Raw genomic sequence first — 14821 nt, 5'->3', positions numbered from 1 at the left:
AATTAATCCCTCTATGGCTATTACAGGATGATTTTGACTCCTTCTTGTTATATTGGGAAAATCAGAGATTGTGCCAGTGAGATGGGATTACCTCCAACTCCCAGATTTTAGCCAGAATATTAGTCAACCTAATCGCTAAGATTGGATCATCATATTTAAAGACCTCTGGAACCAATCCGTCTGCACCAGCTGTTCTTCCTCACAGAGTCATATTGATGAAGAGTGACAGCCGACAGCTGTAAAATCATCAATTCATAAGAGTAAGACAAAAAAACAACTCATCAATGATTTCTAATTATCTTTTATTGGTCAATAACATCAAGTTTAGATAATTCATCTTAATTCAGTAGTAAGTAGTAGTATATGAATAATTAAGAAATTTTTTTAAGTAGATTATGATATTTATCTAATAACTGAACTTAAAAAGTAAGTAATTTGTTTTTAGGTAATTTTGAATTAAAATGCATTTTCATCATAGGATGTCTTTGTTGTGTTTGTTGCCAACATGGTTTTAACATTTCCAAGTAATATTTTATATCATTGGTGTTTTTAAGTAAAAGGTCAAGTTTTTCCATCAGTTGATCATCATGACGATGACTAGTAAATGATACAGATTGTAAAGGACTTTTATGTGGAATGTGTTTACCATGTACTGTATCATCATAACTTTGTGTATCTTTTTCTTCAAGTTCAAGATAAGGTAATTCTCCATTAGGAAATAATTGATGCATATTTTTCATTGCTTTTTCATTTGGTAGTTTTACTGTTCTACTATTCACTGTAATCTCTCTAGAAACCCAATTATTTGAATCATCTTGTGTTGTTGCATTACGTTGGTGACTCTGTTTCCTTTTATTGGATTTTGAGACGTTTTGATGTGCTAATCTACTATCAGTCGTATTGACAGGTTGGTTGCTAGGTGGATTTTCCTTTTCCTTATTTAGTGTTACATTTCGATCTGCCGGACTCACATCTTGATGTTTTCGTCCATCTTCAAGGTCATGACTTTCAACATGATTTGAAGTATTATTTGTTCCATTTTTATTATCCATTACTATACCTATTAATTCTTTATTAACAATGTTTTCAGCAGGAGTTGCGAATGATGAATCAAGATTATTTGAATCTAATGTATCACTTAAAAGATTCATTACTGGACTAATATTTTTTATAATTTTTTCTTCATCAGTTTGATTAGAACTTTCATCATTTTGCATAGTGTCGTCAACTAAGAGTAATTTATTCTCTTCAGTATTATCATTATACTTATCTCGTGTAATAAGATTTCTCTCATTATTATTTCTTGATAAGGATCTTTTACTTCCTTCTCGTTCTACTTCATCATTATATTCTGAATCCTGTTCATTATTCAAGAAACTGGAATTTCTATGATGTTCATCTTTACCTTGATCTTTCAGAATATAAGTGATCGGTAGTTTATCACTTATGTTTTTTACTTTATGAGATCTTGGCTCATTGAGTTTCAAAGATTGATTATTTTCCCTTAAGGAAACATTATCGTTAGTAAACAATGAGAAAACTGAATTGTTTTCGATATTCTTAATTGGTACATTAACTGATCCATTCACTGTATTGTTCTGACGATGTATATCAAATGAAGGCGGTTGTTCTTCGATTTCTCTTTCCAGTTTATATGTGTTATTGGCGGTCTCACTGAAATTCATCTTTTCAGAATCATCATCAGTCAAAGGATTTTCTTCAGTGTATAATGGGGAACTTGTTACATTTTCATCCGTTTCTTTTGTTATATTATTCATTATTCTATTTGAATTATCTTCATCATCATTAACTTCATCATCTGTTTCATTTCTTGGTTTATGGATATAAGTTAGATTATAATGATTATAGGTTACATTTCTATCACTATCAGATATGGTACTAGTACCATTTTCATTCTGAAATGTAAAAGTACACGCAAAGTTGTAGAACAGTAGGTTAACTCATCAAACGACTTTTCTAACTTTATTTTGATCAAAACTTAGCATTGTACATTCAAAGTAATCTTATGATACTACTAATTAAGGTAAGTATGGTACGGAATGTATTTTGAATATTGGAAGGTTTATAAATTGTCATAGTGAATAAGTACGCTGTTGATAGTTAGATAATGTGTATTGATAGTAAATACTAAACTGAAAATTTTGATCATAACACTGAATAATAGACGTATGCCCCCTCGCTACATGAACTAATATTAAAAGTAATTTCAATAGTTGAGATCATGAATCAATTGAACCTAGACCACCATTGAAAATCTGGAAGCACTGGATGGCCGTTTCGTCCTATTGTGGGACTCTTCAACAGCGCACATCCACGATACCACCTCGCGAGATTTCAACCCAGCACTTATCAGTCTCGCGCGCGACCCCTTAACCACTAGAACACTAAGTCGGCCGGCATCCAACGGTGTTAATGTCTAACATCAATCGACCCACGAAATTGAGCTACACATCCACTATTGTCTTCAGTAAGTTGATATCTACCAACAGACCTGGTTGAACTTCACTGGTTACTGCTTCTCACTAGAACTCCAGGAAATACCTCTTGAAGTCAGTCACTAGTGAGCATATGATAAGGGGATTGTTTGTTAAGATTTTTAGTAATTTTTATATATAGTTGAAATCATAAGTCAATTGAAGCTATACTACTATGGAAAACCTGGAAGCACTGGACAACCGCTTTGTCCTATTGTGGGACTCTTCAGCAGTGTGCATCCACGATCCAGGTTTTCCATGGCGGCTTAGCTTCAATTAATTCATGATCTCAACTATAAAATTACTAAAATCTCCGCAAATTTCTCTTCTGATAATATTAAAAGTGAAAGATGACAATGAAACAAGATTTCTTTTGTAATAAGAAAACAAACTTATAGGCAAACTATTAAACCACTGAAGCCTAGGGTAAATACCACTAAGCATGGGTACATGCAGTCCAGCACGAAGCCAGATGCATGCTTCATTATATATTTTTGGGTCATGTTAATGATCCTTCAGCAGGTTCACCTACGGAAACCTTGTTACGACTTTTACTTCCTCTAAAAAGTCAAATTAGGTTATCTTCTCAACATCAATCGAGTGGCAAAGCCACTACAACGACGCCAATCCAACGACCTGACTAAACCATTCAATCGGTAGTAGCGACGGGCAGTGTATACAGATATTAGATAATAGCATAAAAATGATCAGGTTTCATTTCACAAACAGATAATTAGAAAGTATAGGTTTTATTGATCATTAAGTTTTAAATGGTATTAAGACCTAAGTGTCAGATTTAATTCTTGTCAATGGTACCAGTAAGTCATCGACAACGGTGTTTAATATAACTTGGAACATATTCCTCGTAAAATTCTATCTTACAAATGATTTAACATATATGATCAAATCAGGAAGTTCTAATTTACGACCATGTCGAATTTAACGGTTGGTTATTCCTTGGAATGTTCGCGTGTGCACAGACTGATACTTAGTGACAACTTAATTTCCCATACATTGTAGATAAAAACATTGAGTAATTACACTAATATCATAAGGGATTTTTTGGATATTATAGTAATCTTAACAGTTGAGATCCGGCGAGTTCGGATCATGGATGCGCACTGTTGAGGAGTCCCACAATAGGACGAAATGGCTGTCCAGTGCTTCCAGGTTTTCTATGGGAGTCTAGCTTCAATTGATTCATGATCTCAACTGTTATAATTACACTAAGTAACTGATACAACCTTCTAATTTGGGAGTATTCAAGAAAATCTTATTTAGTTTCAACAACATAGAACTAAGGATAAATATCTCACTATAAGCAAAGATAGACAGTGGCTAGCAGTGGAATCCAGTTTGACGCGCTTTTTGTCCTATTTGGGACCCGTCAGTTGGATGTACCTGCATCTCAGACTTGTTGATGTTCACTCTAGCACTCTAACCCAGTACCTTTCACTTCAAACGACATCGCGTTATCCACTCAGCTACTGAGTCCTGATAGCCACTTGCTTGTGCAATGGGGTGAAGTTCAAATTCACTTAGTATTGTTTGTTTGAATCTTTCCATTGATGTTTTAGGACTGTAACTGGTCAGTATCTTATTGACATATGTGCTTACTGTGCGTATTGCCTTGATATAGCCTTAATTGAAAACACACGCACCACACTATACAAGCATACTGTTAGGAAATTCAACGGAATCTCATACGTTAAAATACCCAGTAAATCTTTACATAATCAAAAATTGTTGTCATACAGGAAACTATCAAATAGATTACAAATAAACATTAGAAATCAAAAAAAAACTAAATGTAATTTACCCTTTCAACTAATTTTCTACAATAATCTTCAGGATTTGTTTCAGTTGCTTGATAATCAATACATGTTTTACTAGTACAATAAGCTCCATCTTGTTTACAAATGCACCTTCGGCAACCATCACTAAATCTAAGGTGTTTAAAAAAGAATGGATAAATAGTTCTTTAGAATAGGTCTTTCAACATGACTTTTAAATAGTGTATTTAATTTATTGGTAAGCATAAGTAAGATTAAGAAATGTTCATTACTTCCATACTTTAAGTTCTTATCCTTCGAAGTATCAATGATAGATAGTATTTTTATCGTGAAGAAATTGCCGATCACTTTCAACAGCAAACTATTTATTCCAACAGTAATGATATATAATTGGAAATCACCCGAGTCACAAGACAAGCCCTCACATGGAATCCTGAAGGTCAAAGGAAAAGAGGAAGACCAAAGAACACATTCCACCTCGAAATGGAGACAGGCATGAGAAGAATGAACAAAAATTGGATAGAACTAGAAAGGAAGGACGAGGACAGAGTGGGTTGGAGAATGTTGGTCGGCTGCCTATGCTCGATTGGTGAATAACAGGCGTAAGTAAGTAAATAATTATATATAATTATGTATGTATTTGTGAATATGAGGTCATAAAATCTTCACTTAAGAAACATTAGAATGAATCAAGTATACTATTTTCCAAGCACCGTTCACTTATAACACTACAATTTTCAGATCTCCATATCCATTATTCTTAACATCCACAGAAATCTTAAAAAGCCAAGCTCTTCAGCTCTCTCGTTGTTTGGCATTTGGTTAGAGTCGTGTCGTTAAGTGATTTTTACAAATTTAATCCATCAGTTATTGGAAATCATATGCCATCGTTTACTTACTTACCTATGCCTGCTACCTCTCGTGGAGGAGCATAGGCCACTCACTAGTTGCCATCGTTTATGTCGAATATTTTCACCCATAATGGTCATAGATGATTCTCCTGACCTTGGATCGTCCTTAGAGGCTTTAGGGTGTGGTTGAAATGATCAGTACATTTGAGAGGTGTTTTCTTTGTTGTCTTTTTTTGATAAGTACGTCTTAAAAGTTTCAACAATCTTCTTAGATCATACATATAACTATAGTAAACCAGTATGGATTCAAAATGTAGATTGGAAATTGGTGTATACATAAATATTATGATAATTAATGAATTGCAAACAATCTATTTTCATCCGTATAATATCAAATTGAAACATCATTAATATTGTATGAGTCACTTTTTATTGATATCTCATTAATTTAAACTTACTTACTTACTTACTTATGCCTGTTACCCCCTCATCGAGGAGCATAGGCCGCTCATCAGCATTGCCCATCCAACCCTGTCCTGGGCATTCCTTTCCAGTTCTTTCCAGTCAACATGCATCCTTTTCATATAGGCTTCTATTTCCCACCGTCATGTGTTCTTTGGTCCTCCTCTTTTCCACTTCCCTTCAAGATTCTAAGTTCGGGCTTGCCTCACAATGCAATTTGCTGATTTCCGAAATGTATTTGCGATCCACTTCCAACGCCTATTCCTGATTTCCTTTTCAGCTGGAAGTTGGTTTGTCCTGTTTCTAATGGTATCCGGACCGTGAATGTTGAGTATTTTGCGTAGACAATTGTTTATAAATACTTGTACCTTCTTGACGATGGATTAAGTAACAGTTGCCCACGTTTCAGCTTCATACAGTAGAACTAATGGTCTTGACGTTCGTATTAAAGTTTCTCACTTTGAAATTAGTTGACAGTTGTTTTAAGTTCCATATGTTCTTCACTTGAAAGAATGCGGTCCTTGCTTTGCCATTCTTTGCCTTTACGTTTGTACCCGATCCTCATTGTTCATCAATGATGCTTCCCAAGTACGTGAATGTTTCTACATCTTCCAGAGTTTCTCCACCAAGTGTGATTGAGTTGTTGTTCTTCATGTTGTATTTGAGAATCTTGCTTTTTCCTTTGTGTATGTTGAAGCCTATTGATGCAGAGGCTGCTTCTGTATTTAAAGTTTCACATTAAATTAACATTTATCTCAGACTCTATCAAAACTCGGATGTGATGGACTTGGTTATCTTAAAAACTACTTACTAGTTCGGAACTTTAACATATTCACAAAAATTAAGTCTACTTAGTTTTTTCTACCTCTGAGATGAAACTTATGTTCACAGAAAGAATTTGACTATTTTCAATTTGACATCAAGTAGGATTTCGCATAAATCATGTTTAATTTCTATCCTTTATATGTCCGGGTCAGCGTTTTCTTTTTAGCGAGTTAGCGTTCTACGGGATGAGGTAGCTAACCCCCAGTAATAAATGAGGACAAATTGCTGGAAGTCGATAGGACACACATTGAGGAAATCACCCAACTGCGTCACAAGGCAAGGCCTCACATGTAGTCCTCAAAGTCAAAAAAGAAGAGCAAGACCAAAGAACATATTACGCCGAGAAATGGAGACAGATATGAAAAGACTGAACAGTAATTGGATAGAACTAGAAAGGAAGGCTGAGGATAGAGTCGAATGGAGAATGCTAGTCGGCGACCTACACTCCATTGGGAGTAACAGGCGTAAGTAAGTAATCCTTTAATATGTCACAGAATTATAAAAGATTATCTGAATGGTCCCAAACCTGGCAATTGCCGATAAACACTTCCAAGTGTATTGTGATGCATATTGGCCACCAGGGTACAGATACATACATGATGAATAACACCGAGTTACCTATTGTCCAGGCACACAATGACTTAGGCGTCATCGTTAGTCAAGACTTAAAGACTACTGCACACTGCCATGCAATAGCCGCCAAAGGTTTTAGGACTTTATGGTCCATACGCAGGGCTTTTAGGCATCTTGACGCTAAAACGTTTCTGACTTTGTATACAGTGTTCGTATGCCCTAAACTTGAGTACTGCATACAAGCAGCTAGCCCCTGCCTAAAAAAGACAGTGAACTCTTGGAAAGGGTTCAGAGAACAGCAACTAGGCTGATTACCGGAATAGCGAAGCTCCCGTATGGTACTAGACTGACCAAGCTAAACCTATTTCAGCTGTCATATAGAAGAATCAGAGGCGACTTGATTACAGTTTTCAAATTGCTTAATGACAAATTTGCACCTGATATGCCCTCATTTTTCTTGTCTTCCAAAACAGAAAATCTACGAGGACACTCCAAAAACGTTCACAAACACAGAACGAATTACTTATCAGCTGACTACCGACTTTCCCATCGAATAATCAACGAGTGGAATTCATTACCTCAGCACGTGGTTGAGGCTCCATCCGTCGACTCCTTCAAAAGAAAGTTGAATCAACTGAGACACCATCATTGCCAGGACTAACACAGGCCATCAAGCCTCCTGTCCTTTCCAAACTGAAACTGAAACTGAATATAATTGAAAATCAAAAAAAAAGAAGAAACAATCAACATAACTTACAAAAATCCAACATAATGTTCTATACAATAAATATCATGATCCAATATACAAACAATTTCCATATTACTACCATCTGTTTTATTTATAAATTTTCTTGATTTTTCATTCATTTTAAGTAGTAATGCTGAACATTGAATAATAAGTAGTATAAGTAGTATATTAAGCATGAAATGAATTTTCCAATTTAATAAATTTATTTTATTATTCATTTTAATAAGATTAAGTAAACCTTCTTTTATTATTTTGTATATAATAATAATAATGTATAAAGGGGGAATAATAGAGAATAATAAAATCGTAATTTATATATTCAAGTTTTTTTATTTTTTTTATTTTTTAGTTTTTTTATGTTTTTTTCGGGGGGGGGGGTTTACATTGGACAGCTATAAATTATTTATTCATGAAAAGGGATTGTATATAAATCATAATCCCAATTTGTCAACATGATGGTTGTTGTTTTTTTTTGGGGGGGGGGTAGGAACATTGTAGATTAACATAAATTGAAATAGTGTAAGAATTAAGTAGTACCCTTAGTTCTTGTTATATTTTTTTTTTGTTTTTTGTTCATATTGAAGAAATATTTTTAATTACTGGTAGTCATAAATTATGATTATTCGTTTTTTTGTTAAGCAGGAATGTAAAAATAAAACACGGGAGAAATATCTTCATGAGTCAATTGAAGTTAGATCTCCATGGAAAGTCTGGAAGCACTGAATGGTCATTTCATCCTATTGTGGGACTCTTCAACAATGCACATCCACGATCACGCCTCGCGAGCGCTTAACCACTAGATCACTGAGTCGGCATCCAATGGTGTTAATGTCTAACTTCAACTAATCCACGAAATTGAGCAACCGTCCACCATTGCCTTCAGTGAGTTGATATCTCACAATAGTCACGGTTGAACTCCACTGGTCACTATTTATCACTAGGACTCCACAAATTATCTCTTGAAGCCACTCGCTCGATTTCGTGGATTAGTTGAACTTACACAATAACATCACGGAATGTCTGCTCAATGGTCTAGAGATTAGGTGTTCACGCGCGAGACCGACAGATCCTCGGTTCGAATCTTGTGGGGTGGGATCATGGATGCGCACTGTTGAGGAGTCACACAATAGGACGAAACGGCCTTCCAGCGCTTCCACGTTTTCCATGGTGATCTAGCTTCAATTGACTCATGATTTGAACTATAAAAAATTATTAAAATCTCCATATAAACCCTTTCTGGGTAATAAAAAGTTAAAAGTAGATAAATTTTTTATCTGTTATGTTCTGTGATACTAAGTAATTAAGTTAAAAAATCAGGAGTTTAGGTTATTTGACCAATGGAAGTAGAAATTTTCCAACTTCCTATTTTGGTTTATACTACTATATAATGAATAATCTTCTTAAATAGGTTTCCATTGTTAGACCTAAGTAAGTCATTTAATCAATTCTTTATAATTATTTCAGGCTGGTTGCAAATGTGTATAGAAAGTTATACTTTTACCAAATAGTAAGTACTACTGTACTGGACTAGAACACGACTGGGGACAATCGAATGTATTTAAGCACCAATTACAGACCATCTCACTAAATTCTGATAACCATACAGTAGTCAACAGTTAATTTTCAAAATAACAATCAATTGTCTCAATCTTCACTGTTCCTTCTGTAAATATCAGTCCACCATCTCTGATTTCATTGTTCGTGCATTTTCGTACCGATTGTGCTTCATTCCTGTTTGTTCCTTATCAGTGTTATGCCAAAATACATTCTATGTCCGACCATCACCATATACTACTTATGTGGATATAAGTAGACCGCACCACACTACCGGTCACAGATCAGATTGAATTCCATTACATTTCTACAGCTCAATAAGATATAAATTAGTAGGAAGGGAATAACAGTATTCGTAGTTGATTGAAGTTGTTCAGTTTAATCTGTTAATTATTACCATAACAATTTACTGATTCAATAATCACAGGGAACACCTAAAAATGAGTAACTTTTGGATTACAATAAATTAAGGAACATATTGAAATGATTTGATTTTATTTCACAGCAAGAAGTAATAGAAGAAATGTACAGCTAAATTGAATAGTATTGTTGGTGTTGTGACCACTCGGCTAAATAGATTGAGCATCTATTAAGGTCTATTTAAATCAATTGATTCTACTTATCTTGTTTACATTTGATTGCCTTCGTAGAATTTGCTGTCTTTATTTGTCATTTAATTCATGTCGAATGTCATTTGAGGTTGATCGCTGATGATGTGGTTGATCGACCTTTTCAACGGAGATTTACACTAATGTTTAGTGATCACTTTTGAAAAAATCAGCTTCATGGGAATAAACTTACCGTCTATACTACTACTTTTATTATGTTATTATGGTTTTATCGAAATTAGTATTAATTCGTCATTCCTTAAGCATTTTAATTGACTGTTTAAATTTTGCTTTAATACTCTACGATCTTCCCAATAGTCCTCATGACTAGAATATCAATCAGTCTATCCCACATCTCTTCTTGTCCATCACAAATGAAACGTTTCAAATTGCATAACAATTTTGGAATGTTGTCAGTGGGTTGTCCTCAAATTCAATGATTCACTGTACTGTTGGAAACTACCACCATGGTCAGTACATAAACAGTAACATATAACTATTGACTGATTGTTGTAATTTTGTGATTATGATTTGATCTTTTATTTGTTCAGATATTTTGTGAATTTTTCATAATCTTAAACTGTTTTTAATTAACGAGAATTCGTTTTTTTCTGGTTAGCGATTTTTAGCGAGTTAGTTTTTCTATGGGATGGGGTCACTAACCCGATGTTCAACCCTCCTCCTTTATCCGGGCTTGGGGCCGGCAGTAGTCCCCGGAGGGGCTACAGGTGAACTTAATGAGAAATAAGGGAACACAATAAATTAACTGTACTGAAAATACAAATACTTTGAATAAAAAAACTATACGAAAAATATTAAATGATAACTAAAAGTTCAACAAATGATCATTGTGTAATGAGCAGAACACGGATGTAAACAATCGAATGTATTTGAGCCCAAAACTACAGAATATCTCACTAAAATCTGATAACCATACATTGAACAGTTAATTTGCAAACTATCAATCAATTGTCTCAATCTTCACTCTTCCTTCTGCAAATATCAGTCCATCGTCTCTGATTTCATTGTTCATGCATTTTCATACTAATTGTGTTTCGTTTCCATTCTCTCCCTATCGATCTTCTGCCAAAGTGCATTCTTTGTCTGACCATCATCATATACTACTTATGAGGATATAAGTAACCCATACCACAATTGAAACTACAATCCTGTATAATCCTAGTTTATTAAATTGTTTAGGTCAGTAAAATAGATAAGAATATATCAGAAATATATATCTAATATTTTGACTTCTTATTTTCAGTATATAAAGGGATACCAATTTATCTATATTAGAAAGATCGAGATCCCTTCAATAATATTGATCTAAAAAGAATGAAGATCCTATCCTAAGGCGTTTATGTAAGTATTCACTGAAGGATTCCTTTGAATAGGTCAGTTATTTCGGTGGTATTAATATCAAAGGAAAGATATTCTGTTCTATTGATGTGAACTCCTAGTTCACAAATATACCTTCAAAAAGATTTAGTATTTTATATGACTATGTATCGTTGAACAAACTTAAACTACTTGTTCCTTTAAAAATTCCCATAGACTTGTCTTTATAATGGACTGACAAAGTTCGGTTCACATTTGAAAGCAAATACTTTCGCCAAATCGATTGGGTTGCTATGGGTAGCCCGTTAGGACCATTATTAGCAGATGTCTTCATGACACATGTTGAATAACCAGGTGAAGATCCAATCGAAAAAATGTCCGTTTATAAGAGATATGTGGATGATATTTTAGTTATCTGTGGAAAAAAGAAGGATATGAATTGTTTTTTGAATAGGCTTAACACTTCAAAACCACATCAATCTTTCATATGAAGAAGAGAAGAACGACCAGCTTCCTTCCTTAGACATACTTATAAGTAGACGAGATCGTTTAATGAAACGATCCATTTTAAGAAAGCCAAGTACGTTAGTTATAATAGTTACTGTCCGGTGCAATACAAACGGGATTTGATAAGGGGCTTATTTAACAGGATTGATCATATTTGCACAAACAATGCTACTAATGACGACGTTAGGTTGCCGAACAAAACATTGATAGAAAATGGTTATCTTCTAAAATTCATAGATCGATGGAAAGGTCAGTGTATAGTGAGACCTACCATAGCCTTGGCATAAAAAAGAGCTTGTCCACATCATCTGACTGTTTAGAGGTGAGTCAAATAGCCTTTTTCGAAACAAAGGCTCAAATCAGTTATTAACAAAACGTACTACGCAGCAAGGAGAAAACAAGATCCATACTTCATCAAAAACCTAAAAGGCAATAAAACGATTGCGTTGTATCCCATTGTGTTTACCAGTTTAAATCTGTGTGTCACCACACATAAATAGAGAAAAGTAATCGCGATCCCCAAATTAGGGTGTCTGAATATGTACCTAAATGATTGAAAAGGCAAATAATATCAAATGACCCTATACGAATAGATCATAAACATACATCACCCTCTATTGTCAAACACATAGTTGAAGCAGATCATATGATTTATCTTAACATAGATTTTGTTGTGTTATACAGGTGTTAAAGGGTGTATGCGTTATATTCTAGTGAAGATTAAATTATAAGCAACTTCTGAGACCTATTAATGAACTAATATGGTAGATATATTCTTACTGTGTAACTATTCAGTAACTAGATTGTCTATATCTATATTCCTTTTATTAAAAGCTTCATTTTGACCTATAGATTATTATTATTATACGATTCTTAAATTATGCTCAGTTTATTAACTACAGTCTCCCACGTTCACATTCACTTTTTGGCTAGATCTTGTACAAATGTTGTTTCCTGTTTTATGGTATGATTGGCTTGTGTATAAACTAAGTACATTTGAAATAAATGATTTGTATAGTGGAAGCTGGTATTGGTGTTTTGGGCTCAAATGCTAAGACTACAAAGTACTAATAAGAACTCCAGGCTGATCATACCGGTTGAACTTCATTGGTTTGGCACAGTGCTAGGATTGTACAAGTTGTATTTCGATTGTCGAATAAGTCACATGATAATTAGCCGGGCTTAAAGTCATAACAGTTTACTATGGTCAAACAGAGCCCTAGCCATACGAAAATTCAAACCCCTGTTATGTATTTAAAAACAAATTATCCTCAAGTAAAATAGGCGTGATAGATTTATCTTTGTTTCCTCATATCCCAAATTTTTCTAGTTTACCCCTTATTGTTGTATATATATGTTCTTAAAAAGTATATGTGTGACCACATTGGTTTAAATGCACTGCGCTAATATCTCATCACATAGTTCGGATAATCTTCATCTTCTTATTACACTATCCAAATTTATCAAAGGGGCTAATTTAAATTTGAAGAGATGTGGTGTGGGCTGAGCAGCAGTTTCTACCCTATTGTATACAGGTCAGAGTTCGTTTGAAATTAAAAATGCTTTTGTTTTATACCTGTTCTCTGTTCATAGCCTGAAATTCACAAAGTTATTTAGACATCTCTGTTGCCTCAATCCTATACCATATTTCGATGGAGGTTTTTTTTTTCATGTATTTGGATCGATTTTTATTATCTTTAAGGAGGCTCTGTAAAACAGGAAGACAGTCAGAATCACACCGTTTAAATGATTAATACGTTGGCGCTTTCTTTTGAAGGTTGTAACTTTTTTTCACGTGGTTATACTTTTTCTTATTATTAGTGTTTCCTTCTAATTTAACAACATTTATTAGTGAAAAAACACTTCATTTCTGATAGGACTCTATTAATTTGACACCCCATTCTGTGACTCAACGTAGTACGTTAAGCTCACTATCTCGCACGCTGTCCACCTTTCCTCTTTCACTAACGTTAATATATTAGCTATTAGCAAATATCGATCTGACTCTACCATAAAACTTTACACATCTAGTAAGTAAAGATACAGCAGTCGCTGCTCACCCAATACAAAATTTATATTTACATTACTTCTAATAATGTCCAGGTCATCTAAAAAGCACATAATCTCTCCTGATGCTCATAGCACGTGCAAAAGATCTAAATCCACCACTCACGCGAATAATGTGAAGCTTTCTAAACACACTGATCAGTCTGCATCATACTCTGATCTTCCTACAGCTACACTAGACGTGCACCATGTACTTGGACATGACCTGTCGCTACCTTGCATCTCGCTTGTAGATATAAATAAGAGTAATCACCTACCGCCTACCCCGACATCATTTGACAGCCCACACATCACACGTTGTGGGCGATATTTAGACAGTGCGGTTGACCCCATACACACAATAAATCCACAATCGGTCATCCTGTGTAATGGCCAACAGAGTGCACATAAGCCCACTTACAGTAGCCAGCCTAATAATGTAGATCTCGACTACTCACCCAAACATATTACCTTATCCCCCAACTAAGTACGCACAAGATGACCACCCGGTAGACAGTTGCAACAAATGTCTATGCAATCAAATAGGCCACAATAATGTTGATATAAACTCTATTAATCTCACCAGTGATAGTTCTAAAAGCAGTCAAATAAAATCTAGCCTCACCCAAACTATTCAAGACCTATTACCGTATAAATACCTAATCAGTGTTCCGGAAAATCTTGATCTCGAAATTATAAAAAACACTGAAAAAATAATTTACCACATATCAGCTGAAGTGCTGAAAAGACTTCAGTGTATGCACAATGTCATTGCGTATAATGTACCTGATAATACGAATCTAAAGCTTGCTAAAAAATACTCTACTACAAGAATGTGGACTGTTGCAATCTTGGTGTATAGCAAGAAGATTACGTAAAACACAGACTAAAGCCTCTTGTCCCATTCTATTTCAGTTTGGTAGTATCATAGAAGCCAATCACCTCCTTAAAAGCCAGTCTTTACTGAGGCGCATTCCAACCTTTAAGAAAGTTAGAATCACCCATGACAAGACTGCCATCC

General features: G+C 34.6%; 1 protein-coding gene across 1 annotated transcript in view; it reads right to left on the bottom strand.

Annotated features, from left to right (window-relative positions):
* Window positions 1-286: 286 nt before the first annotated feature.
* The window catches only part of Smp_171570 (60S ribosomal protein L19, putative), a gene marked incomplete at its 5' end in the record, with an annotated part of 20661 nt that continues 6126 nt past the window's right edge, over window positions 287-14821 (bottom strand). Inside the window, 3 exons of the mRNA XM_018791513.1 lie at window positions 287-1916; window positions 4315-4441; window positions 7757-7880. Coding sequence (XP_018645321.1) covers window positions 420-1916; window positions 4315-4441; window positions 7757-7880 — 1748 coding nt within the window. The 3' untranslated portion in view covers window positions 287-419. The remainder of the gene's footprint in view (window positions 1917-4314; window positions 4442-7756; window positions 7881-14821) is intronic.

The sequence above is a fragment of the Schistosoma mansoni genome (assembly GCF_000237925.1).
Source record: "Schistosoma mansoni, WGS project CABG00000000 data, chromosome 2 unplaced supercontig 0193, strain Puerto Rico, whole genome shotgun sequence".
NCBI lineage: Eukaryota > Metazoa > Platyhelminthes > Trematoda > Strigeidida > Schistosomatidae > Schistosoma > Schistosoma mansoni.
The sequence above is the reverse complement of the archived record's forward strand: the minus strand, read 5'-3'. Positions and strand labels throughout refer to the sequence as shown.